At 37.9% G+C, this 24,779-nt stretch overlaps 2 protein-coding genes and 1 pseudogene across 2 annotated transcripts; all 3 read right to left on the bottom strand.

The window, feature by feature from the left end:
* Positions 1-4,266: 4,266 nt before the first annotated feature.
* LOC109675467 (olfactory receptor 2A1/2A42-like) lies at positions 4,267-5,457 on the bottom strand. Its single transcript, XM_074055183.1, has 2 exons — positions 4,570-5,457; positions 4,267-4,293 (listed from the first exon to the last, which is right to left on the bottom strand). The coding sequence occupies exons 1-2, from the start codon at positions 5,455-5,457 to the stop codon at positions 4,267-4,269; spliced, it is 915 nt and encodes a 304-aa protein (XP_073911284.1).
* A 5,686-nt stretch (positions 5,458-11,143) lies between these two features.
* On the bottom strand, positions 11,144-12,030 carry LOC109675466 (olfactory receptor 2A7-like; annotated as a pseudogene).
* Positions 12,031-23,322: 11,292 nt separating this feature from the next.
* Positions 23,323-24,252, bottom strand: LOC109675465 (olfactory receptor 2A2-like). Its single transcript, XM_020152163.1, has one exon. It carries the CDS (start codon positions 24,250-24,252, stop codon positions 23,323-23,325), a length of 930 nt encoding a protein of 309 aa, XP_020007752.1.
* Positions 24,253-24,779: the final 527 nt, after the last annotated feature.

Genomic DNA, 24,779 nt, shown 5'->3' on the forward strand with positions numbered 1-24,779 from the left:
ATACTTAACTATACAAAAGAACTCAGTATGCAGACAACACAGTCCTAATGGAAATAAAAGCATTTATATTAAGTGCTAGCACTGAGCATTTGGATTCACTGGACATTTGTAAATATTATGATAAAATACTTCTAGAATTTAACCATAGATTGAGTTGAGAGTAACACAGATAAAGATACACAAAGTGGGTAGATATAACTGCTGCTTAAAGTAAATTATCATCAGAAAGACTTTATTTTTTTTTTCATTTTTCTTTTATTATTCATATGTGCATACAAGGCTTGGTTCATTTCTCCCCCCTGCCCCCACCCCCTCCCTTACCACCCACTCCGCCCCCTCCCTCTCCCCCCCACAAAACCCAGCAGAAACTATTTTGCCCTTATTTCTAATTTTGTTGTAGAGAGAGTATAAGCAATAATAGGAAGGAACAAGGGTTTTTACTGGTTGAGATAAGGATAGCTATACAGGGCATTGACTCACATTGATTTCCTGTGTGTGGGTGTTACCTTCTAGGTTAATTCTTTTTGATCTAACCTTTTCTCTACTACCTGTTCCCCTTTTCCTATTGGCCTCAGTTACTTTTAAGGTATCTGCTTTAGTTTCTCTGCGTTAAGGGCAACAAATGCTAGCTAGTTTTTTAGGTGTCTTACCTATCCTCACCCCTTCCTTGTGTGCTCTCGCTTTTATCATGTGCTCATAGTCCAATCCCCTTGTTGTGTTTGCTCTTGATCTAATGTCCACATATGAGGGAGAACATACGATTTTTGGTCTTTTGGGCCAAGCTAACCTCACTCAGAATGATGTTCTCCAATTCCATCCATTTACCAGCGAATGATAACATTTCGTTCTTCTTCATGGCTGCATAAAATTCCATTGTGTATAGATACCACATTTTCTTAATCCATTTGTCAGTGCTGGGGCATCTTGGCTGTTTCCATAACTTGGCTATTGTGAATAGTGCCGCAATAAACATGAGTGTGCAGGTGCCTCTGGAGTAATAGTCTTTTGGGTATATCCCCAAGAGTGGTATTGCTGGATCAAATGGTAGATCAATGTTTAGCTTTTTAAGTAGCCTCCAAATTTTTTTCCAGAGTGGTTGTACTAGTCTACATTCCCACCAACAGTGTAAGAGGGTTCCTTTTTCCCCTCATCCTCGCCAACACCTGTTGTTGGTGGTGTTGCTGATGATGGCTATTCTAACAGGGGTGAGGTGGAATCTTAGCATGGTTTTAATTTGCATTTCCTTTATTGCTAGAGATGGTGAGCATTTTTTCATGTGTTTTCTCATCAGAAAGACTTTAAAAGAGCAACTACTAACACTCAGAGAAACACCTAGGGCTTTGTAGTATTTATCTTCAGGATGGCCCAAGAGTATGTAACAGAGGGAGAGTGAAAAATGTATTATTCTATATTATAAATTGTATGTTCTGAGTAATTGTGAGTGAAAGGTCAGAAATTCACCAGGTACCCATGAAACAGGAAACAAAAGAGACAGCATTTGTATGTCTATATTTAGGGTCTATTTATTATGGCCCCTTTCCTTATACACAATGATCTCCTGATAGAACAGCCAGCATGGACTTCATGTCCCCCTCTTCCATTTGGATGGTATCATTTTTCACCAAAGGGATATGTTGGCAGCTTCTGGAGCTGTGGTGGATATGAAGTTGGAATCCTGAATTATAGCTAGTCAGCCAAAGGCACAGATCACAACCTGAGGTTTGTTATTACCATCTGAAGTGGGGACAGCCGTGTGGGACTGATCCCTTAAATCATCAGATATGACACCACCACCAGGTAAACTCTCAGAATTGAATTGAATCACAGAACATTCAACTTGTGTCTACCAGAGAATTGATGGTTTGGTATGTGGGGAAAACCCTCACTCAAATGGTGTCAGTTGTGAAGTGTTGGGTATGTGAATGTAATAGCAGGAAACTTGTCTATGGATTTTTTTCCAATCTCTGATAGAACCCAAACATCTGGTTTCTCAGCCAGTTCTATAAGGACCAAATTAGACTGTGTCTAACAGTGCTCCTCTCCTCCTGGTCCTACAATGTTATAGAAATTGGGAAGGAAACAGAGGCAACAGGCAAAAGAAACGAGCAAAAAACAAAACAGCAATCAAATTGAGCCAGTGCTGCAAGGAAAATGGAGGCTTCCCCAGGGTGTGGCAAAAGATCCTCAGCCCTGAGGTTCTGTGAGATCACATTCTGATTTTGTTTTCATTTTTCTCACATTTTCTTAAGAACCTCAGATTTAACAGTACTTTCCTACAAAATTAGTATTCAGTGAGGGGTGGTTGGATCTACAAATCACCAAGATATGGAGATGATTAGAAATTTGAATATCTGCTCAGCCTATTTGGATTTTCCCAATTGGAACTTATTCTTTTTCAACTTCCCAAGATGATTCTGTCCAAAACAGATCACCCAGTGAGAAGCACTGGTCCACATTCTGTAATAAAGAAGGAACAATAGTCCTACATTTCAGTGATGGCAGTATCCAATCCCACATGCCAAGGACACTGTGAAGGTCAATTTTAGGTATCCAGTTTCATACAGAGCACCATTCCCATTGTTTTCAGTAGTGACAGCCTGTAAAATTGCTGCCCCCTTGCAGGAGATGGGAGAATTAATCATTTCTACATGGTTATGTTGCTAACAGAAGATACCATAGCTGTAGGGTGTAGCAGTTTTGGATACTTCCTTTAGAAAGACTCATACCCTCTATTCTCTATATGACAGAAAGTAATATGTATCATTATCATTTAAAATTTTTATTCTAGTTTTGAATGAGCATACATTAGTAATACAAGGGGACTTCACTGTGATAATTCTATACATACATGCAGCATACTTAGAATATGTTTACCCCCTCCATTATATTCCTTTTCCTCCTCCCCCATTTTCAAACAGTGTTTGGTGTGTTTCATTATGTCATTATCATTTCTATATTAAATACTACATATCTTTCTTCTGCCCCTGCTTCTTCTTTTACTGTGGCCCTAGGGATTAGACCACTGTCTCATACATGCCAGCAAACACTACAGTTTGAGCCATATTTCCAGAACTTTTGAGTAAGCCTGTCTTATTTGTGGACTCATTACACACAATTACAACCAGGCACAGTCAAAAATTAATACATTTTTAAAATCAAAGGAAATTTCAAAAACAAAAAGTTTAAATTAAATTTAATAAATTTAGATTTATTCAATTAAATTAATTAATACACAGATAAAATATTACTTCCTAAAAATTTAAGTTGACTATCAGCCCACAAGCTAAATATTTATTCTGACATCCAATTTTCAACAGAGAAATTTGTCTCCAGTGATTGTTACAAAAAACCATTTGAATGACCATGACAAATAGGTTTTTTCAGAGCTTTGTATGTGCAAATGTGTGAGAGAATTACTGGATACTAGAAAGAGTAATGGAAGAGATTTTACAGTGATAATAGATCCAAAAAGCAAAAGAATAAAGAATTTTAGTTGTATGGATAGAAATCATGATTGAGTTACTACAAATATTTAAATATAAGTAGAGTCTAGAGAAGACTTTGCATATGTCACTCAAAGAAAATCACAGAAAAGAAACCCCAGCAATTTTTGTAACTAATAGCATTTATTTTTCAGTCTGGGGTTTGAACTCAGGGCATCAGGCTTGCTAGGCAGATGCTCTACCACTTGATCCACTCTACCATCTCATTAATGTCACTTTTGATTAAGAAATAATAATTGTGAGTTCTTATGGAGTGTAATATTTTGTTAAGATACATGTATGCAATGTGGAATGTTTTCAGATAGGGAGGATGAAAGAGACAGTGGACAAAGTAATTGTAGATAATGACATCTAAGATATTATATATCTCACTATATTTTAAAAAATATATAAACTAATATATATGCCTATACCTATTTACAATCTATCTATCTATCTATCTATCTATCTATCTATCATCTGTCTATGTGTGTAAATGTGAATCCAAACTTGTATTATTGTCTCAAAAATGGAAACAAATCATCATTTAAAAACTTGACAACTGGTCAACTGGGTTAGTCACAGAATTATTAATTCACCAAAGGAAATTTTCAATTGCAACCATAGATATTCTGGAATTAGTATTCCTTCCGTCAGCTCAGTATTACAAACCTGGAGTCTGTTGTAAATGTGTGTGTGTCTTTCCAAAGCTTCCAAGGATTTGGATAGTGGTTATGGAGGTACTTCTGTGAAACACTTAGAGGCATAATATCCCATGCACCATCTATGCAGACCTCTCTTTCTGGATTTCCTCTGAACAGTCATAGCACAGAATGAAAACAAGGAATAATTCGACTCATTTTATGGTTAATTCAACCCTTCATATTTATAGCACATACTGTACCTGAAATCACAACCCAATGATTTGTAGTGCATCTAAATTTTTTCCTTCAGATAAAGAGGAAGAGCATTACTTTGTGTCTTTAGGGCTCAGTTATGAAGGGAGTAGTGACTTTTGTTGAACAAGTCGGTAAGAGACTGGAGATTCAAACATCATTCAATCGAGAATGACTTTTTTACACAAGACCCTTCCCAGAGCACCCTTGACCTCTGTATTCCTCAAGCTATAGATCAGGGGGTTTAGCATGGGATTGAAAAAACTGTAAAATAGGAAAAGGATCTTCTGCTGCTCCTCAGGATGGTGGGACTTGGGAGCCATATACATGAAGATGGCACTGCCAAAGAAAAGCCCTACCACGCAGAGGTGGGAGGAGCAGGTGAAGAAGGCCTTTCTGCGGCCCTCCCCTGACTGGATCCTGTGGATAGCTATGAGGATGCGTGAGTAGGAGACCAATACTAAGCACAGTGGCCCTACTAAGATGAACACAGAAACTGCAAAGATGACAACTAGGTTGAGCCTGGTATCAGCACAGGCCAGCTTGAGTACAGACAACAGTTCGCAGAAGAAGTGGTTGATTTTACGTGGTCCACAGAAGGGCAGTCTCAGGATGAGACTCACGTGGACCAGTGCCAGCAAGGAACCACATGTCCAGGAAGTCACCAACAGTGTGATGCAGATTCTTGAGCCCATGATGGCCAAATAGTGGAGGGGGTAGCAGATGGCCACAAACCGATCATAGGACATTGCCACCAGGAGGAGACATTCTGTGTGTCCAAAAGTCAAAAAGAGAAAAGTCTGTGTCATGCAGCCAGCAAAGGAGATGGGCTTGGCTGGGTCCAGGAGGTTCACCAGCATCTGGGGCACCGTGTTACAGGCATAGGCAATGTCAACAATGGCAAGGTGGGAGAGGAAGAAGTACATGGGGGTGTGCAGTCTGAGATCCAGCCAGATGAGCCCCAGGATGACCCCATTACCCAGCAAGGTGAAGGTATAGAAAAGAGAGCAAAGTCCAAAAAGCATTATATGAATCCACGGGCCAGGTCCAAATCCCAAAAGGATGAATTCTGTGACCATTGTCTGATTTTCCTCTATTTCACTATTAAAGAGAGAACCAGATAATTCTGTGACACTATTCTTTTAAAACATGTGTTCGATTTATTATGTCATAAATTTAAGTTGTATGGAAAATTATAGTAAATGCCTTTAGGATCTAGTTCAAGAAATTAAGTAATAAATAGAATAAATATCACTTCCCAAACATTTTAATTGAGTTTCCATAATCTACATGTTTAATCTGAAATCCAGCTTTCATAAGAGAAATATTTAACTAATGATTTCTTATGTAGAGTCATTGTAGATGCAATTAATAACTATTTAACCTATACATATAAAATTATCCTGACACATAGGCTTTCTGAGTTTCATATGTGCATGTCTGTAAGAGAATTACTGGATATTAGAAAGAATAATGGTAGAGTTAGTAAAATAAGTCTAGTCCTAGAAAAAAAGAGTTTTATTTACTTTGGTAGAAATGAGTATTGATTTAATATAAGTATTTAAATCTAACTAAAATCTAGAGAGTGCTTTACATGACTTTTCTAAACAAAATCATGAAACAGCAATTTTTATTACTAATACTATTTTTTTGAGAAATATCATTTATGGGCAATTATGGAGTGCAATGGGGAGCCTAGATACAATGTACAATGTAAAATGTGTACAATGTAAAATGTTTTGAGTTAGGGAGAAGGAAGGACACAGGGAACAAAATATCTACAGATAAAGATATATCTGATATATCTCACCATATTTTTAAGGATGTATATATATTCATATGTGTATATACAAATGAATCCAAAACTTGTATCATTGTCTTGAAAAACAGGAAAAAAACACATTTGATCACTTAGCCACTGGTCAACCTGGTGATTCACCAAATTATTAATAATCCATTTTAGGAATTTTTAAACTCTATCTTAAAGAAATTAGGGCAATGTCTGTTCTATTTATCAGCCCAATAGTACAACCTAGACTTTGTATGCACAGATACTTATGTGTATGTGTTCTCAGAACTCTCAAGTATTTGAAGGGTGGGTATGGTAGGTGTCTACGTGAAAATACTTTCAGGCTTAACTTCCCATGCAATATCCATGCAAACTTTCTTTTCTGTATTTCCTCTGACATCCATAGCTATGCAGGAATTATGAGGAACAAACAGACCAATTTTGTTGTTAATTCAACCCTGCATATTTCTAACAAACACTATACCTAAAATCACAGAGTAAGTTGTTATTTAAACTGAAAATCTGTGAGCTGCCTAAACAAAAATAATTCTCGTATTCTTTATAAGTAGACAATAGAAAGAAGATACTGACAAATTGATAATTCAGTCAATCTGTCACTTAACAAATGTCTTCATTAACAAATTTTTAATAAAATACTTAGTTTATGTACTGGTGGTATGCTAAATTGATGAGTTTGCTTATTTGATCTTGCATCTTGGATCACAATTTTCTCAACAAACACTGCTGAAGTTTAACATGATTTTTAATGCAAACATTTGTTGCTACCATAAGGCAAATGAAAAGATAGACAGTGATCAACATGGAGTGTAGACACCTTGTCAGAAGGGCAGCATTTGGAGCTCATGCATCATCATTTTCAGGGTAAGGGAGTGGGGAAGCAGACGGCACAGGGACCCTGGCCACTGGAGGATGAATGCCTACAGTCCATGGCATGTCTCTTTATATCGATGACAATCAGAACACATTTGTTGGTGATAAATAAATGAATAAATATAAACAATGAGTAAATTTCCCAATATTGATGTCTTAACTGATCTGTTTCTATAAAATATCATCTGGTATTACTATACTAAATTCCTGCTCCTTCCCTCCCAAAGGAAATAAGTATTATAACTCAGAAGAATTTCATTGTTTATGATCTATATAAAAATAAGATCATTAAAATTTGATGAGACCATCTGAAGGATTCAGAAAGTATTAAACACTTGAATTTAGGATTTAGTTGTCTTTTATATTTTTCTTACTTTTAGATACCTGTGTGACATATTTAATACCAATTAAAAACATTCTCTTAGAAATAAAACATTAAATTTCCAGAAGGCTGGTAAGAGCATTTTAAGTAACAAGGGAGAAGTGGAAACAAATTTTCTTGCCTACATAGTTATAAGCAGAGGCTTTCAAGTTTTCTTAAGGGTAAGAATTGATAATGCAAGTGATTTTTCTAGGTATTGGCTCTATGTCAGACCAGGAAGAAGAACTGAATTCACTTTCATGTAATTACAACTTACTCGATAATCTGTTAAGGACTGATAATAATCAGGTAAGACTTAGAGTGGTTCCTATGTGCTGGGTACTGCAGAAGCACAAAGCACAGTAGGCTCATGGTCCTGTGGTGTGAAAATTTCCTTGTGAACTGTTCTTGAGGAGGAAGGCAGGAGATAAATAGAAAGGTAGACACTAAATCTAAAAGTTCTCTAGAAAAATATTTAAAGAATTGCTATCACACTCTTCTCTCACTTTGCTACATGGCCATCTGACATGTCAGTCTCTGTTCTGTACTCTTTTCATTGTCATCTCAAAGACACCCACCTTGCAGGCTAAAGAAAATGTAACATGTACACTTATGTCCTGAGTAAGTTGCTGGTGCCAGGTGCTGTTTTTAGTGCTGTACTTAATTATAGGTAAGTATAAGACATAGACTTAGTATACATTTGACTTCATACTCTATGGCAATAATATATTTTCACAAAGTTGTCATGTAGTTTGGCTACTCAGAAGAATTCATAATTTTTAAAATAATGAACAGTTATTAATTTTCCTGAAATATAGCAGCACTCCATAAATAGTCTAGTATAATTTCCCTTAAGTAGTAACATTATTCTACATATTTCACCTAAATCCACAATGCAGAAAATCCTTACTTCTCTTTGTAGTGTCATCATTCCCAAATAAATCTTTCTCAGAGAGATATTTCTCCATCACTGAAACAAAACTAGCCAAATCCTAAGCACCTTTATTTAATTTGTCCCTCTAATGTGTACTCATTTTCCCTTGAACTGTTCACAATGAATGATGAGCATAAGAAATGACCCAAACAATGTATGCACATGTGAATAAATGAAGAATTAAATAAATAAATAAAAAGAGAGAGAATCTATTTCTCGATACTGAAATAAAGAGTGCAGAAAGAGAGTGACAGTTAACCAAGACAAGATGCAAGAATCTGTATGGGAGGAATTTGATGGTAGAGTAAAATCAGGAAACCTTGTTACTTCCCACATTGGACTCCAGGATCTCTGAAAGGTAGGCACTTGGAGGCTGGGACACACAGATCTTGTTTCCTCGGAGCTCCTGTGCAAACTCCAGAACACTCACTCTTTCCTGACAGAAAAGCATATGAATCCTCAGGAAAGGAAGTTTTATTATGTGAAGACTCAACTTCTTTGGCAGCTCGTGAGGCCAAGTGGAGGGGCTGTGCTCTGAAGCTATGTGCATGTTCACCTCTGCTGGGAAGAAGAGACAAAGCAATTGTTTTTCTATTTCTGTTCTCATCCCCAGTTGGGGATGGCACACAGAAAATACAGACAGCCACAGGGCACACCTCTGAGAGAACAAGAACAGGTCTCTTATGGTTCCTACATACTTGGCATCACTGAATCTCATGAATCCCAGAATTGCTATCATCCCCAGTCTCCAGATACTTCAGGAAATTGAACCAGTGAATGTGCTGTTGACATCTATCTCAGCTTCTCAGCTTTTCCCTGGTGTAATGTGGGTCTGCTGTGCTGCAGCAGAAATGGGAAGACAGGGCTCTGAAAATCCATCTGGTTGAAAGTGATGCCCCGAAATGTGAAGATTTATTGGGAGCTGGTTAGGAAGGCACGGTCTTTGGGTACAACCCACCTATCTGGGCACTCACTGGATGTATTTTCTGATTTCTGTTCTGAAGAGGGCAGAGTCTGAATTCAGTCCCTCACAGGAGGGAAGGTAAATGCCCCCTAGAAGCTTCCTATCTTTTCTGGACTGAAATTTTTGTAATTAAAATATTGTTATATTTATTTCAATTTCATTTCATTATTTTACCGAACAATAGTAGTTCAGGGTGTTATTTTGATAATCTCATATCAATTAATCATGCAATCTTCAAACTAGTTCCTTACAGTGCAAACTCTGACCTGCTGGTGTTATGGCATTAACTTGGGGAAAATTTGTCATAGTTGTCAAATTTTGGGTACATGTTAGCTTGTGCTCTGACTCTACAAATCCACTGTAAAGAAACATATTCAGGCTCCTTCATAGTTTGCTTTTATAAATAGTAGAACCTTTCTTTTCAATTTTAATTCTCCGGGGGACCTGCAGAAAATGCAGAAGTCAGGGAACTAATATTTAAGAGAAAAATGTATAATAGCAAACTAAAAGAACACTTGTGAAAACCATCATTTTAGACATAGTTCTCTGTATTCAACACCATGGGATAATCAGTTACAAAAAGTTATTTTAGAGTATAAAAGTAAAAATCGAAGACGATTAGAAATTAAATGTACATGTTTATGACACCAAACAATCCTATGAAAAATGCATCATTTTAAAATTAAATGTTTCCTACAACATATCAATTTGACAACACTTTTAAGTGTGTAGGTAGTGGTTTTGGAAATCTTTCCATGTTTCTATGAGAAAATTGGTTTTATTTTAAAAGTTTAAAATAGAAAAATACATTGACTTAATGCAGCAGGAAATCATAGGAAAAATATACAGAATATTTTTATACAGTATACAGTGTATTTGCGGGGCTGGTGGTTTGAATGCAGGACCTCACCCTCTCATACAGGCTAAGCATGCACTCTACCAGAAAGCAATACCCCCAGCCCCCAAATATATTTTTTTAAATTTCAAATTTGGAAAATTCTGAAATTGAATGAAGTGATCTCCTGAGGCTTATCAAAACATGCTGACTCAAGATGAAGTAGACGATTGGATTTGTTATGGATGAAATGTCCACCATTGAAAAGTAGAAACAGTTACCTTCACTTTTAATAACCAGATTCTCATAGGCACTGGTCTGGACTACTGTGCTCAAGCCTGCATCCTCTGTAGAGATTCACCTTGTAAGAAAAAAAAATCATTTACCCTAGAAGGGAGGAGGGAGGTTATGAAAGTATTCATAATGAGTTCCCTATCCCAGGATAGGATCCCAGGATTGTTAACAAGTGCATAAAAAAATGTTATGTGACCAAATAAGTTTGGAAGACACTAACTAAAAACTGGAATAGAATTCTTTCTTTTAACCAAAAGGATTTTTACAGCTTTCACTATGCTAATGCAAATTGTGAGCCCCAAAGAGAGGCACGTAATATGTAGTGATTTGAAACTTTATTTGGCCACAGATGAGGTTTTTAAAGTTCTCTAGAGGGAATAGTGTTTTGAGAAAAACATTTTGGGGAATACAGACTTGGATCACAGCTTGATGAGGATATCATAAGGGGTATTGTCTTGCAATTATGGTTTCCCCACCCTGACTCTGTTATGGACTTTTGTACCATGATTTCTACTGATAATATAGACATAAATTTCTAGAACTCATCCCACACCTACTCAAGCAGTAATCCAACAGTAGGCAAGAGATGGGTTTATTTAAATAAGATTTAAGGTAATTCTTGTGCTCCAAATGCTTAGGAACCATTGAAATGATCACTTCCCAGGTTTCTGTTAACAATGACACTGTAATCTTTTTTTTACAAACCTCTCTGCATTCCAAGCATTCTCTTCAAAGTATTCTTCACTTCTGAGTTCCTAAGAGTATAGATCAGGGGGTTGAGCATGGGATTGAAAAGGCTGTGAAACAACAGGAGATATTTCTTTTGCTCCTTAGGGTTTCCATCTCTAGGTCCAACATACGTGATAATGGCTGTGCCGTAAGAGTCCAACCACACAGAGATGGGAGGAGCAAGGGGAGAAGGCTTTTTTTGACCTTCAGTTGACTGGATCCTTAGGATGGCACAGAAGATGCACACAAATGAGACCACAATTGAGGACAGTGGTCCACCAGTACAGACACCGCCCTTGCCAAGACCATATTCTCATTGCTGTGAGTATCTGCACAGGCAAGTTTGAGAATGCCCATGATTTCACAGAAAAAGTGATTGATTTTCTGGGACATACAGAAAGACTCCAGTGGTCCAGGAAGTCAATGCCAGGCTGATACAGACTCTCCAGCTCATGATGGATGAATAGCGGAGAGGGTGACAGATAACCACATACTGATCATAGGACATCACCACCAGAAATAGTCATTCTGTGATAGCAAAAGTCAAAAAGAGAAAAGTCTGTGTCATGCAGCCAGCAAAGGAGATGGACTTGGCTGGGTCCAGGAGGTTCACCAGCATCTGGGGCACTGTATTACAGGCATAGGCAATGTCGACAATGGCAAGGTGGGAGAGAAAGAAGTACATGGGGGTATGCAGTCTGGGATCAATCCAGATGATCCCCAGGATGACCCCATTCCCTAGAAGGATAAAGGCATAGAACAAGAGAAGAGGACAAAGAGGAACATCTGCACTTTGGGGCCAAGGGGGAATCCCAGTAGGATGAACTCTGTGATGGATGTCATATTGTTTCCCATATCCCTGTGGCAGAGGAAACTGAGTTCATGATCATGGTTTAAGAAATGAATTTAGGCACAGATTTATGCTAATTTTTTTTACTTCTGAACTTCATTTATTATTTCTGAGAACTAACAACCTCTGTTTTTCTACTAACATTTACTCTATTTATTCAGTTTTTTTTCTCAGCAATTGTACATCTTGTAGTGACAATTTCCTTCATTAATCCTTTTGGGAAAAATAATGTAAGATAAGTGACACCAACTTTCTTGAGTTGAGTAGACATTTTTGGAATCAGGGTTATGCTAACTTTTTTGATGTTCTTTTGTGGAGTAGCAAAGTGTTAAGAAACAGCTGCAGTTTTGTGTTTTTAAATGAATATTTAAAGGTTTTATTTGGTAACTATAAAGTAAATTATATATAATTATAATTTTCATATTATATATAACATGTGATATATAATATACTATGCATTATAATTTGTATAATATGTAAAACTATGTATATGTAGGTATCTATGTATATGTATATGTTTGCATACATATAGTACATAATTTTATGTCAATAACTTTAATGGATGCCAATATTTTAAAATAACATATTATCCCATTGTAACATAACACATAATTTTGTTTAATTCAGTGGGTTATCTCATATTTTCCAAATACATTCTGCTCTTATTGGCATACATTATTTAGAGGAATTCTGGGGTTTCTGTTAGAAATGATGAACTCTAGTTGATATACCAAAGCTTCAGACCGGCATTTACTTTAATCTGGAGTTGAAAGGTTTCATTAAGGGCAGAGTATGCTAAGGTTAGCTGTAACAATTGGCCAAATGCACCTTTGGTCATTCACTTCTTACCTGGTTCTACACATAGTTTTCACTCCTCCATCAATTGTCGCCTCTAAAACTAGTATCTCACAAAATCTCTTCTTATTTAAGTATAGAAAGTTATTTTCAGTCTAAGGTCTTTTTTTCATTGTTTAGTTTTTCACAGTTAATATTTAGATGAGTGTTTATATGAATCATGGAGCATATTTTTACTATGTACTATGTACAGATAAACGGTAGCATTGTTAGATTTTGACTCAATGTTGACAGTCTATAGATTTAGGCAGTCTCAGCAGAAGATTAACAATACCTCATTTTCCCTAAGAAATGCTTCTGAAAAGGTCTCTGAATTAGCTCTAAAATATTGAACTAAATTACTCTTCTAACTCTATGAGTCCACAGGAAAAAATGTAGATATAAAAATGATATTTTCCTTCTTGCTTAAATTTTATTCTCATTTTATATGTAAAACCAACTTGTCTGGGAAGAAATAGGAAGGAGCAATAATCCTCAATTTAAAATTAAACTTGTAAGACTGAAAAGGCTCATCAAAATCATCCATTTATGTTAGATCTCTCCTACCACCATCCTAAGATAAGTGGCATGCTCAAGCTGGTGGAAATAAAATAATATGCCCTTAGTTATTGATTTCCTACAATCTATTACCATTATTCTTAAGGTGGAGCTATCAATGATTAAACTCTGAGCTCCTACTCAATGTTTCTACTCTGTGTGGCATCAAACGACCATGTGTAATACTTAAATAAGCACTTGTCCACATTCATTTGAATTGCTTCTACATGTGACACTTTAAATCTAGTTTTTTAAAGTAAAGTTCGGTCTATTTCATTAATATTCAACTTTTACCAGGAAGTCATTTGCACATACTTGTCTTTCATCTTAAAATAGTTATTAGTCAGAAATAAGCATCAATATTTTGATTATAGATATACCTTAATATATTGGATAATACATTGATAACCACTAGTATATTTTACTCAGATTATCCTATGATCTAAAAAGCAGAATTAGAGCATTAAGAGAACAGAAATGTACTTTTGCATATTAAAGTATGACAGTGAAACCAAATAAGAAATGAAAATGACATTAAATTATATTTGATCAGAGATCATGAAGACTATTAGGAAAGCTGGGAATCTAGAGATGATTATTGCATAAGGATCCTAATAAACCTTCATGTAGAAAAGGCAAACATTTCTACAATGTGGCTGAATTCATTGCTGGTACTGGAAGCCTTGCTGCTGCTTGTCCCAGAAACACCAAGAACAAATATTGGCTCTTCAACTATCTTTTGGAAGGAAAGGCTTTATGAATTTATCACCTCCATAGGGCACTTTCCCAATTGTCATGCCTTGCATAGTGCATGAGAAAATAGGTTTCACTGTCACTAGCAGTAGATTCTATAGAGACTGTAAGAACCCAACCACTGTTATTCTTCTAGCCTGCAGAAGATCGTATCTCTACTTCTGTCTCTGATGAAGCCATAGAGATAGTAGATCTTCAGATGTTAAGGCAAGAACAGGTAATACCTTCATGACTAAAAGGGTGCACATGTATAAAGTCACAACTTGCAACCACATTACTATTATAGATAACCCACTATGTAAATTTGCTATAGTTGCATGAATTTTCATGTTGTTCCAAGTATTCAGGTACTTGAGGGATGGAAAACCCTTTCTTGCTTATTGGCTATGAAATAAAATCTTGACATTAATTCCTTCGGCCATATTTCTTTTAGTGTATTCTGGTTTCCCAAATATTCTGAAGCCAGTAGGTGAACAAACTTGAATTCTAAGGTTTAAATCATAAGATAAGTTTAGATTGAAACTCAGACTCCTCATCATTGAGCACAGATCTGGAATTTGGTCAGTTTTGTCAGGGATATGGTCCAATGATATGTCTAGAAAAAGAGTGGACCAAACACAAGGACCCAGCAAACCTAACTTTTAATAATCTCCTTCTTTGATAATGTCTGGTTCAGTGTTCATGGGCAGGACAGAGTTCTGTAAAAGCAAAAGACAAGCTCCTGTTTTCTCAGTCCACATGGATGGGAGTGAGTTTATGAATTCTTATTGGAGAAGGCTGATGTTATTATTACAGTGTATAGGTGAAGATAGCATCCCACTTTTCTAGGGTGTTTTCAATAAACCAATGCCTTAAAGCTGTGCTTCTGCTCACAAGTCATAGGTTAATAGTTTCTGAAAAATATAATACCTATTGGCAAAAGTACATCTCTTGATCATGTATCACTGCCACTTGTTTTGCTGTGAGGGTCTATTGACTAAATTTAATGTGATGTTATGCAAGAAAACTATCAGTAAATTAGACACTTTGATAGCCCTCCATGGATGTAATGGCCATAGTACTACAGACAGGAAAGAGAAAGCCATTCTTGGAATATGTGTTCTTTGCAATCATAATGAATAATTACCGTATACTACAAAGTAGAAGGAATCAGAGGTAATCAGCATGCCACCAATGGGCTTATTGGTTTTGTTGGAGAAAGGTACCATATTGAAGGCTGGCATTGGTCTCTGCTAATGAGAAGAGAGAAACTTGAGAATAAAGACACCTTAGTGAGGGGAAACCTATGTTGTGGGGCTCATGTAAAGCTTGCCTCTCCATTGCCATGGATACTGCATTTGTTGCTCACTATGCAATCAGTGGAATGGCCTAGAGGAGTAGTGGCTGACATCTTATGCTTGATTGTTTAAACCTCTTCTGAAATAATGTCTCTGGTTGACAATACTGTGAGTAACACATATCCTTACTTTGTGCTCCGATATTTCTGCCTCATGCTTCCATTCCCCCCACAGTGCAGTTGGGCTCTTTTAAGGACCAGGACCAGTCAGTCCAACATTTGACAATTTCCAGGAGTCCATGCATATTCTTACTTGAGGCTACTTTCCATAAAAGGTGACTAAGTAAATAACTATTTATTATTGCCTTTGAATACTATCTCTGAGTATTCACTATCTGTACCAATATATCTAGTCTGGTATATCTTGTACCAGGACTGGCTTATACCAATTTATCAACTGGTTGTTAGGATTTACCAGAAGACTGAATATATAAACTGCGAGAGAGGCATCTGTGATGCAAACACATGGAGTTCTGGCCCAACTCTTCCTTCAACATACTTTTGTCTTCTAGTGACAAGAGTTTTACCTTAAAACATACCATATCCCTTATAGGATAGGTATGTACTATGATCACTCAACCTAATGACTTGGTGGATCTGATAGTGTGGTAGCTCAAGGTGAGAAATTCTGGATTTATGGTTACCTGATGCCCAACACCAGTCTCTACCAAGGCTCAGTAGTGTGTGGGTATTTGTGTTCTGAGAGGCGAATTGTTTCCTGCTGTGGATGGAAAGGTCTTCATGCAGAATTCCAAGGATCCATACCTTGATTTACATGCTGGGACAGGCCAGAGATTCCACATGACATCTTTACTCCCTCCAAACTCATGCAGCCTGCTGGTCAAAAGGCCCAAGTGCTAGGGCTGTAGAATAGTTCCCTATATTTATATACCTGTCCAACTACCACACAAGATATGGAGACCATCTCTATAACAGCACATTCCATTGTGCCCTCTTTTCTTGTTTCCCCCTCCTCCATACTATCAGAAATTACTTCCTTACTTTGGAGTAACATTTCTATAGTCATAGATTAATTTTACGTGTTTTGAAAGTTATGTAAATTGTGCCGTATGTACACTGTTGTGTCTCTTTCTTTGACCCGATATAATGTTTTTGAGATCCATCCATATTTTATAGCATGTGTCAGTTGTTTATACTCTTTATTCTGGGTAATAGTCAATAGCAATAATTCATCATTTATTTATAATGATGATATTTCTTTTGGATTATTTCTAGCTTTTGGCTGCTGAAATTGAGCTTAATGCACATTTTTCACATATTTTGAATGGGTACATACCAAGAATAGCATGGTTGACTAGCAGGATAAGCATATGTTTGTTTTTATCAAGCAGTTGTTTGATGTGTTAGTATTTTAAATTCCACCAACACTTAATATTATTACATGTATAAGTTTAACCATTGTGGTATTTTTTGTGATTTCATTTGGCTTTTTTGATTATGCTTTATTAAATACATTACATATACTTATTGGCCTTTTGAGATTTGTGTGAAGTACATGTTCAAGTCTTTTTACCATTTCTGGAGACTTTTTTCACTTATTGAGTTAAGGGGTTTCTTGTGTGTGTGTGTGTGTGTGTGTGTGTGCAAATTTTGTTGGGGATCAAATCCAAGGCCTCCTGCATGCTAGCTACATCACTAGCCTATGGGAGTTCTTTGTAAATTCTAGATGCTAGTGTTTTCCTGGAAATGTAGCCTGAGGGCATCTTCCAGATTGTGGCTTGCCTTTATTTCTCTGTTTTTTGTTTTGTTTTGTTTTTTTGTCAGTACTGAGATTTGAACTCAGGGTCTCACACTTGCTAGGCAGGTGATCTACCACTTGAGCCACTCTGCCAGCCCTATCAACTTTTCATTTTGGTGAACAGAAAGTCTTAATTTTAATGAAGTCCAGCTCATTAATATTGTCCTTCATGATTAGTGCTTTCATTTCTTGCTTAAGGAAACTTTACCTAACCAAAAGTCATGAAATCATGAAAGCAATTCTCTCTCTCTCTCTTCTCTCTCTTCTCTGTGCTGTCTGGTGTTGGGATGGGTAACACAGATGAGGTGAAATGCTCCTTCCTGCTCTTTTCAAAGCATCTTTTCTTTGCACTTTACCAGACTGCTATAATCGCTCACCTATTTCCTTAGCTCCTGAAAATATATTTTTGTGTGTGGAGAGTTGTTCAAATTGATGTTTCTGTGAGGGAACAAGCCCTGGAAATTCCTGCCTCACTCTTTTGATAACACTATTCCAAGCTGGAAACCAACACTATAAAGCTTTCTTAAGCATTGCCAAAGGAATACATTTTCATTTATCTTAATATTTAAGTTATGTCAATAATATGTTAAAATTTTAGCCTACAAGATTTTAATTTCTTTTGTTAAATTTATTTCTAGGAATTTTATTTTCTCAGTTTGTCAACTGGATTATATGTTAAGTCCATTTAGAATTGTTTATTGCTTATGGTTAAAATTGAAGTGGTTGGAAAGAGCTGAGCTATGAGGTTCTGGGGTTGTCACTTAAAATAAGAAGCCCAAAATGAAAATAACACCTGTAAGAAAAATGATCTTTTCTATCGAAGTATTTGTTACCCTCTTAGATTACTTAAAAATTCTTCAGGTCGCCATCTTAAGTGACTTGCATGTTTAAAGGATCCTTGCTTCTTCTTCTGGATTCCTGTACAACTCCATTGCCCACCAAACTGCATGCCCTAACCCATCCCCCAAGCCTTTTAGCCAATCAGGAAAGACTGTTAACCTTTGACCAGGACAAATCCCAGGTGAGGGGCAGGTACAACTGTGTCAGGGGTATAAGGAGGAGCCACTGTCAGCCATTTGTGCTTGCATGTTGCTTAGTGGGAGTGAGCACATGCTTGCACCCTCTTCATCAAGAGAAATTGCTTTGTCAAGATTTTCTGTCTCTTGTGTGTTTGCTTTCTGGCACCAGAGGGTTATCAATTCCAACACTGCATCATGTGATACAGTCACGAGGACAAAAAGAAGTGCCGAATCCCCAATTTCCATTTTTCTTCATGAAATGGGACCAACTGAGGATCAGCTAGACCAGCACAGATATGAAGAATTCACTTATGGTCGATAGAGCTAGGGCCACGCTGCAAAGGTGAATGAGCATTTTAATGAACAATTAACGGGCAGTCTTAAACAACTGATCAGACAGGACACACTGAGTCTACCCTGGATGATGTGTTTCAGATAAACAGTCTGGTTTCAATGCAGTGATTCCTGGACAGGACACTTTTCGTTTGGGTTTTATCCAACTGCCTGCCCCTCCCCTTTGTGGGCCCTTCTTTTAGTTATTGACACTTTGATCTTGGTGGGGCCCAGGCAAGTACCTTCCATTTCTTTCAATCCCTTTCTAAAGACACAAATTGAGTAAATAACTAATAAACAGTAGAGAATGAGAGGCTTTGTAAGCACATTTAAAAAAAATTAGTGTTTTTTAAAATTAGGATTTTTGGCCAACTCTTAAACATACTCTAGCTCTCTGATTAAATTACATAAAAATGCTTTTGTATAAAAATGTTTTTGTCCCTCTTTCATACAACACTTCTGGACAAAAGACATAGATAAAATAAGGGATAAATTTTAAAGACAGTTTGATTACTGAATGGGACATGCTTTGTGGCTCAGACCTTCCATCACCCAAAGCTCTACAGCACTGGGTTTATAGGGGCTACTTGTCTACCACCTGTTTTGTGTTCTCCACCTCTCTCCCATGTCAGTCTTTGAGAGGTGCCAACAGCTACACAAAGAGCCATACTACTCTTCATCGTAGAACTGACATCTATGCCTGTAAACGTGACATCACAGAAAAACAAAACTGTTTAGGACTGATTTCCCCAGAAAATTCCCGAACCAAAGGCAAGACTCAATTATTTGGACTGGATTAATAATTCTGGGCAATATGGTCCTATAATGGAACACCACATTGCTAAATTGGAAATCCTTTCAGAAAGGTTGTCTGACATGGCACCCACACATGGCCTTTGGGATTATCCTTCTGTGTGTATCATGACACAGTTTCCATCTTGGAAGACATTCAGGTCAGTTTCAACTGGCCAGACCTCCTGGACTGTTTGTAAATTTATGCTCCAGGTCAAAAAAATAATATTTATACCAAAACTTGAGGGAAAAGCCTTCTGGGTCTGTCAAGTAGCAGGAAAAGATTAGTTGGGGCACTGGTTGGGGCTCATGGCTAAAACTTCTCCAGGCAGGCCTCGGCAGACTGAGGTGATTCTGATCATCATTGTGGTCCACTGTTGCCTCAGACTAATTACCCAGTTCTTGACACAACTCCTCAAAATATGATCCATTCTGATTCATAATGGAATAGAGAAATGCAAAGGGGTCTGGCTAAAGTTCAGTATGATCTGTCAGGCTTGACCATAGGTAATTATCAAGGCTGTACATGGAAGGCCTCACAAGAGAAAGCTGACCTTCCCTCACCAAACAGAATGCACAGTCAATGCACTGTAGTCTCTGAGAGGGAGCTGCGGTCAAGAATCAGACCTCTAGGCTAGCAATGTTCTTCTGAATTTTGCATTGCTAGCCAGGCACTTCCATTTCAAGGCCTCTTTATTTGAGCCTTTGATGGAGGCATTCCTCTTGTGCCTCTTTTTTGAACTTCTTATAGGAAGAGGGGGAAACTTGACAACACCTTTTCTCCACTCTGCCTCAATATTTCCATTCCCTGTCTTTTCCTCTCGCCTTCACCTCTCATCATTTGTACGCACATCCAGGTCTATGAAGCAGCATGTCTTTATGTCTGGAGCTCCTTCAGCAGTGAGTTGATTATCTGTAGGGCCAGCGCTTTGTCCTGTGCAGTGCCAAAAGGAAAAATAGAATAGTGTGGAAGTTGGAGCTTCCTTGACCTAATCTCTTGCTTATATTATCATAGTTAATGATTACAGGCCTTCAGCATGGCTTGTTATTGTCTACTTAGACACATGGAAACTCAGCCGTTTCCAGCTTAGCTCAGAACTTGACAGAACTATAACTGATTTTTGTGTTCATAACTTTTAGCCTGCAACTTTAATTCATTTTAACTGATGTTTTTAAGATTTCTTTTACCCAGGATAATATCACTTAACAACAGTTTTACTTATTTATTTCTAAACTGTATGTCTTTTCTTTTTCTTACTTAAGTGTCCTTACTTGAAATTCCAGCACAATGCTGAATTCAATAGCACGAAAGGGCATTCTCTATCTTGTTCCTTTTATCTTACTGGGGAAGCATCCAGTCTTCAATAGTTACTTATGAGCTAACACACGGCTGTCTCATCTGCCCTTTATCAGACTGAAGAAGTTATCTGGTGTTTCTAGCATGTTGAATGTGTGTGTGTGTGTGTGTGTGTGTGTGTGTGTGTGTCTGTCTGTGATGAAAAGGTTGTTGGAACTGTCAAATATTTTAATTACCTGTAATGAGAGATTATGGTTTTTTTCTTTTATTTAGTTAACATGGCTATTACACTGAGTTTTGAATGTTAAAATAACCCTGCTTTCCTGGAATAAATCTTACTTGGTCATGGTCTTATTCTTTGCCATGTTTGCTGGATTTGGTTTCTGGGATTTGTTGAGAATAATTACGTCTATACACATAAAAATATTGGCTTGTAGTTTTCATTTCCGGTAATGTCTTGGGTATCAATGATACTGACCTCCTAGAATGAGTAGAGAAATATTCTGCTTTTTAAAATATTTAATGTGGGGAGCAGATTAAAGCCTATGAGAACTGGACACAAGCAAGGCGAGATGCAGTTAATTGCTTTTACCTGTAGGCCGAGGTAGGCACAGCCCCTGCAAGAAACAGAAAAAAGCAGAAAGCTGCATCTCCTAAGTTTGCATTCAGAGAAGCAGGAACACAGGTTTCTCCTGTTGCAATGTCACACCCCTCCCCGAGAACCGCTGCAACACCCTGTTTGCTGCTGATTGTAAAAGGCCCATTCAAGGAGAGCTGGAGGCTTTTGCTTTTGCTTTTGGGGGCTTTACTTTGGGCTTTTGAAAAGGGAAAGAATTGTTGAAGGGAAAATGCTGAAGGGAAAAGGGAAAAATTGCTGAAGGGAAACGAACTGTTGAAGGGAAAGTGCTAAGGAGGGGTTGATAGAAAGTCTGCACGGAGAACTTTAACACAGGCTTCAGAAAGCAAAGCTGAGAAAGAACTTCACACATGGGCCTTAGGAAAGCTGAAGCTAAAGAAAAGCCAAAGAGGACAGGGGACAGTGCACAGAGCAAGTGTAAGGACGGAGACCTTAAGAGCTATGCATGTGCAGGTTGTAGGCGCAGCTGTTCAAGTTTGAGCACCGAGGATTTGAGGGAGCTGAAGAGAGATGGGACAGTGCGAGCCTGGGGGCAAAAGACATTAAGAGCGATTAAAGTAAAGATAAGCTAAGAGCAAACATGGGACAGTGCGAGCCTAAGGAAAGAGGTTTTAAAGAATACAAGGAGACTCACATTGATTTCCTGTGCGTGGGTGTTACCTTCTAGGTTAATTCTTTTTGATCTAACCTTTTCTCTAGTTCTTGGTCCCCTTTTCCTATTGGCCTCAGTTGCTTTAAGGTATCTGCTTTAGTTTCTCTGCATTAAGGGCAACAAATGCTAGCTAGTTTTTTAGGTGTCTTACCTATCCTCACCCCTCCCTTGTGTGCTCTCACTTTTATCCTGTGCTCATAGTCCAATCCCCTTGTTGTGTTTGCCCTTGATCTAATGTCCACATATGAGGGAGAACATACGATTTTTGGTCTTTTGAGCCAGGCTAACCTCACTCAGAATGATGTTCTCCAATTCCATCCATTTACCAGCGAATGTGAGTCAATGCCCTGTATAGCTATCCTTATCTCAACCAGCAAAACCCCTTGTTCCTTCCTATTATTGCTTATACTCTCTCTACAACAAAATTAGAGATAAGGGCAAAATAGTTTCTGCGGGGTATTGAGGGGGGGAGCGGGAGGGGGTGGAGTGGGTGGTAAGGGAGGGTGTGGGGGCAGGGGGGAGAAATGAACCAAGCCTTGTATGCACATATGAATAATAAAAGAAAAATGAAAAAAAAAAATAAAAGTAGCCTAACTCAAAATATGAAACCTATTCTCAAGCCACACTTGGCACACTGTGCTCCCTTGACTAGCTCCTGCCATCTTTCCTTTTTTTATGGTGTCCTAATAAAATTTTGCTTTTCTTAAAAAAAAAAAAAAAAAAAGAATACAAGGAGAAAGGTCTTAAAGAATCAACATAGAGAAGAGAAGCAATGAGGGTTGTGTGTCTCCAGCTGCACATATTATACACCTGACCCTAACTTTCTGTTTATCTGTCTATCCTGTGTCTTTTCTAAAATCTCCAGGTCCCCCAGATAAGCCCAGTTAGGTCCAGTAATAACTAAAGAGCGAAAGAGAAAACCTTGCTCCAGCAAGGAAGGGAGCACGAGAAACAGCGCCCCTTCAATTTATTTATTCTGCTTGCTCTGGGTTTAGTTTTCTTTCCTTTAAAATGAATCATTTGTAATAAAATGCTAAGAAATTGATGCAGATTGTCAGGGAAGGATAATGTTCTACTCTCTCACTCTTTGAGTAGGAGTGACTCTCAACATAGGAATTTAATCCAGAAGCTGGGTTCATACTCCATAAAGAGATTTCAGTGGAAGGTAGTATAAATTATTATGACATGTTATTTTTCTCTATTTTCAGAACAGGAGTTTGAACATTTACTATTTCTACACCCAATTTCCCAATTGGGAAATTTTCCTTGAGCTTTTGTTTCAGCAAGCCATATGTTTTACTAGGCCAGCCTACATTTTATTGGCCACTCACATGGGCTTTTTCAGCAATGCTCTATGAAGTGCTTCCTTGACCTGAGTGTTCCTCAGGCTGTAGATAAGGGGATTCAGCATTGGGTTAAAGAGACTGTGAAACAGAGACAGAATTTTCTCCTGCTCCTCTCGTTGATTAGAATCTGGAACCATATAAACCAGCATGGCTATACCAAAGAAGAGCCCAACCACACAGAGGTGGGAGGAACAGGTGGAAAAGGCCTTTCTGCGGCCCTCCTTTGATGGGATCTTTAGGATGGCCCAGATGATGTGCATGTAGGAGACAAGCATCAAGCAAAGAGGACCAACTAAGACACAAACAGAGGCAGCAAAGAGGACAACTTGGTTGATCCAGGTGTCAGCACAGGCCAGCTTGAGGACAGCTAGGATTTCACAGAAGAGATGGTTTACTTGCCGTGGCCCACAAAAGGGCAGCCTTAGGAGAAGAATCAAATGTGCAACAGAGAGGATAAATCCAAATGACCAGGAAGCAGCAGCCAGGGCCATGCCCACTGTCCAGCTCATGATGACAGTGTAACGTAGGGGATGGCAGATGGCCACATATCGATCATAGGACATCGCTGCCAAAATCAGGCACTCTGTAGCTGCAAAAGCCAAATACAAGAATGTCTGCATTATACATGGAACAAAGGAGATGATTTTCTTCTGGTTCAGGAGGTTTGTCAACATCTTGGGAACATTATTGGAAGCATAGGACATGTCAAGGATGGCTAGGTGTGAGAGGAAGAAGTACATGGGGGTATGCAGTCTGGGGTCCAGGCAGATGAGTCCCAAGATCATGCCATTTGCCAGCAGCCCAAAGATATATAACAGGGAGAAGATCCAGAAGAGGAATGCTTCTATCTCTGCACTGAGCCGGAGTCCCACCAGGATGAATCCCGTGACCCATGACTGGTTGCCTCCCATTCCTAATGACACTCTGTCAATGAGTGAAGTGCGGGAGAATGGTCAGAGCTGAAGAATCTTTGGGAATTGAACATATTTTTCTCAAAATAAGCTCAGAGAAAGGTTGACAGCTTCCCTAATTCCCAACAGTTGTTCTCTGTTTTGAACACTTTCTCTTGAAACAAATTTAAACACATAGAAAAATGTCAAGAATTATGCAAAATACCTGCATGTACCTTTACCTAGATTGAGCATAAGTTAATATTTCTTTCTTGCTTATCTTATACTTTCTCTATGTGCTCACGTTTTTGAACTATTTAAATTAAAATGTAAGCATGATTCTCTTTTACCTATAAATTTCTTATTTCTTCAACAAGTCAAAAGCTATTCACTAACCTAGTCACACCACAATTATACACATCAGGAAATGTAATCTTTATACTTCTTTTCTCTAATATCCAGTATTTTTCTTCCATTTCCACCCCTCTAGGACCTAATCCAAGATTTCACTTTTCTTTCCTTAGTCTCCTTGCATCAGGAATATTTAC

The sequence above is a fragment of the Castor canadensis genome, chromosome 2 (genome assembly GCF_047511655.1).
Source record: "Castor canadensis chromosome 2, mCasCan1.hap1v2, whole genome shotgun sequence".
Taxonomy (NCBI): Eukaryota; Metazoa; Chordata; class Mammalia; order Rodentia; family Castoridae; genus Castor; species Castor canadensis.

Bases quoted from the DNA above. Each gene is read 5' to 3' on its own strand.
- LOC109675467 (XM_074055183.1), bottom strand. From the start codon at position 5,457: ATGGTCACAGAATTCATCCTTTTGGGATTTGGACCTGGCCCGTGGATT. The intron at 4,294-4,569 runs GTCTTGTGTAAA...GACTGTTCAGAG, and splicing joins TCAAGGGTGCTCTGGGAAGG to GAAATCCAGAAAGAGAGGTC.
- LOC109675465 (XM_020152163.1), bottom strand. From the start codon at position 24,252: ATGGGAGGCAACCAGTCATGGGTCACGGGATTCATCCTGGTGGGACTC.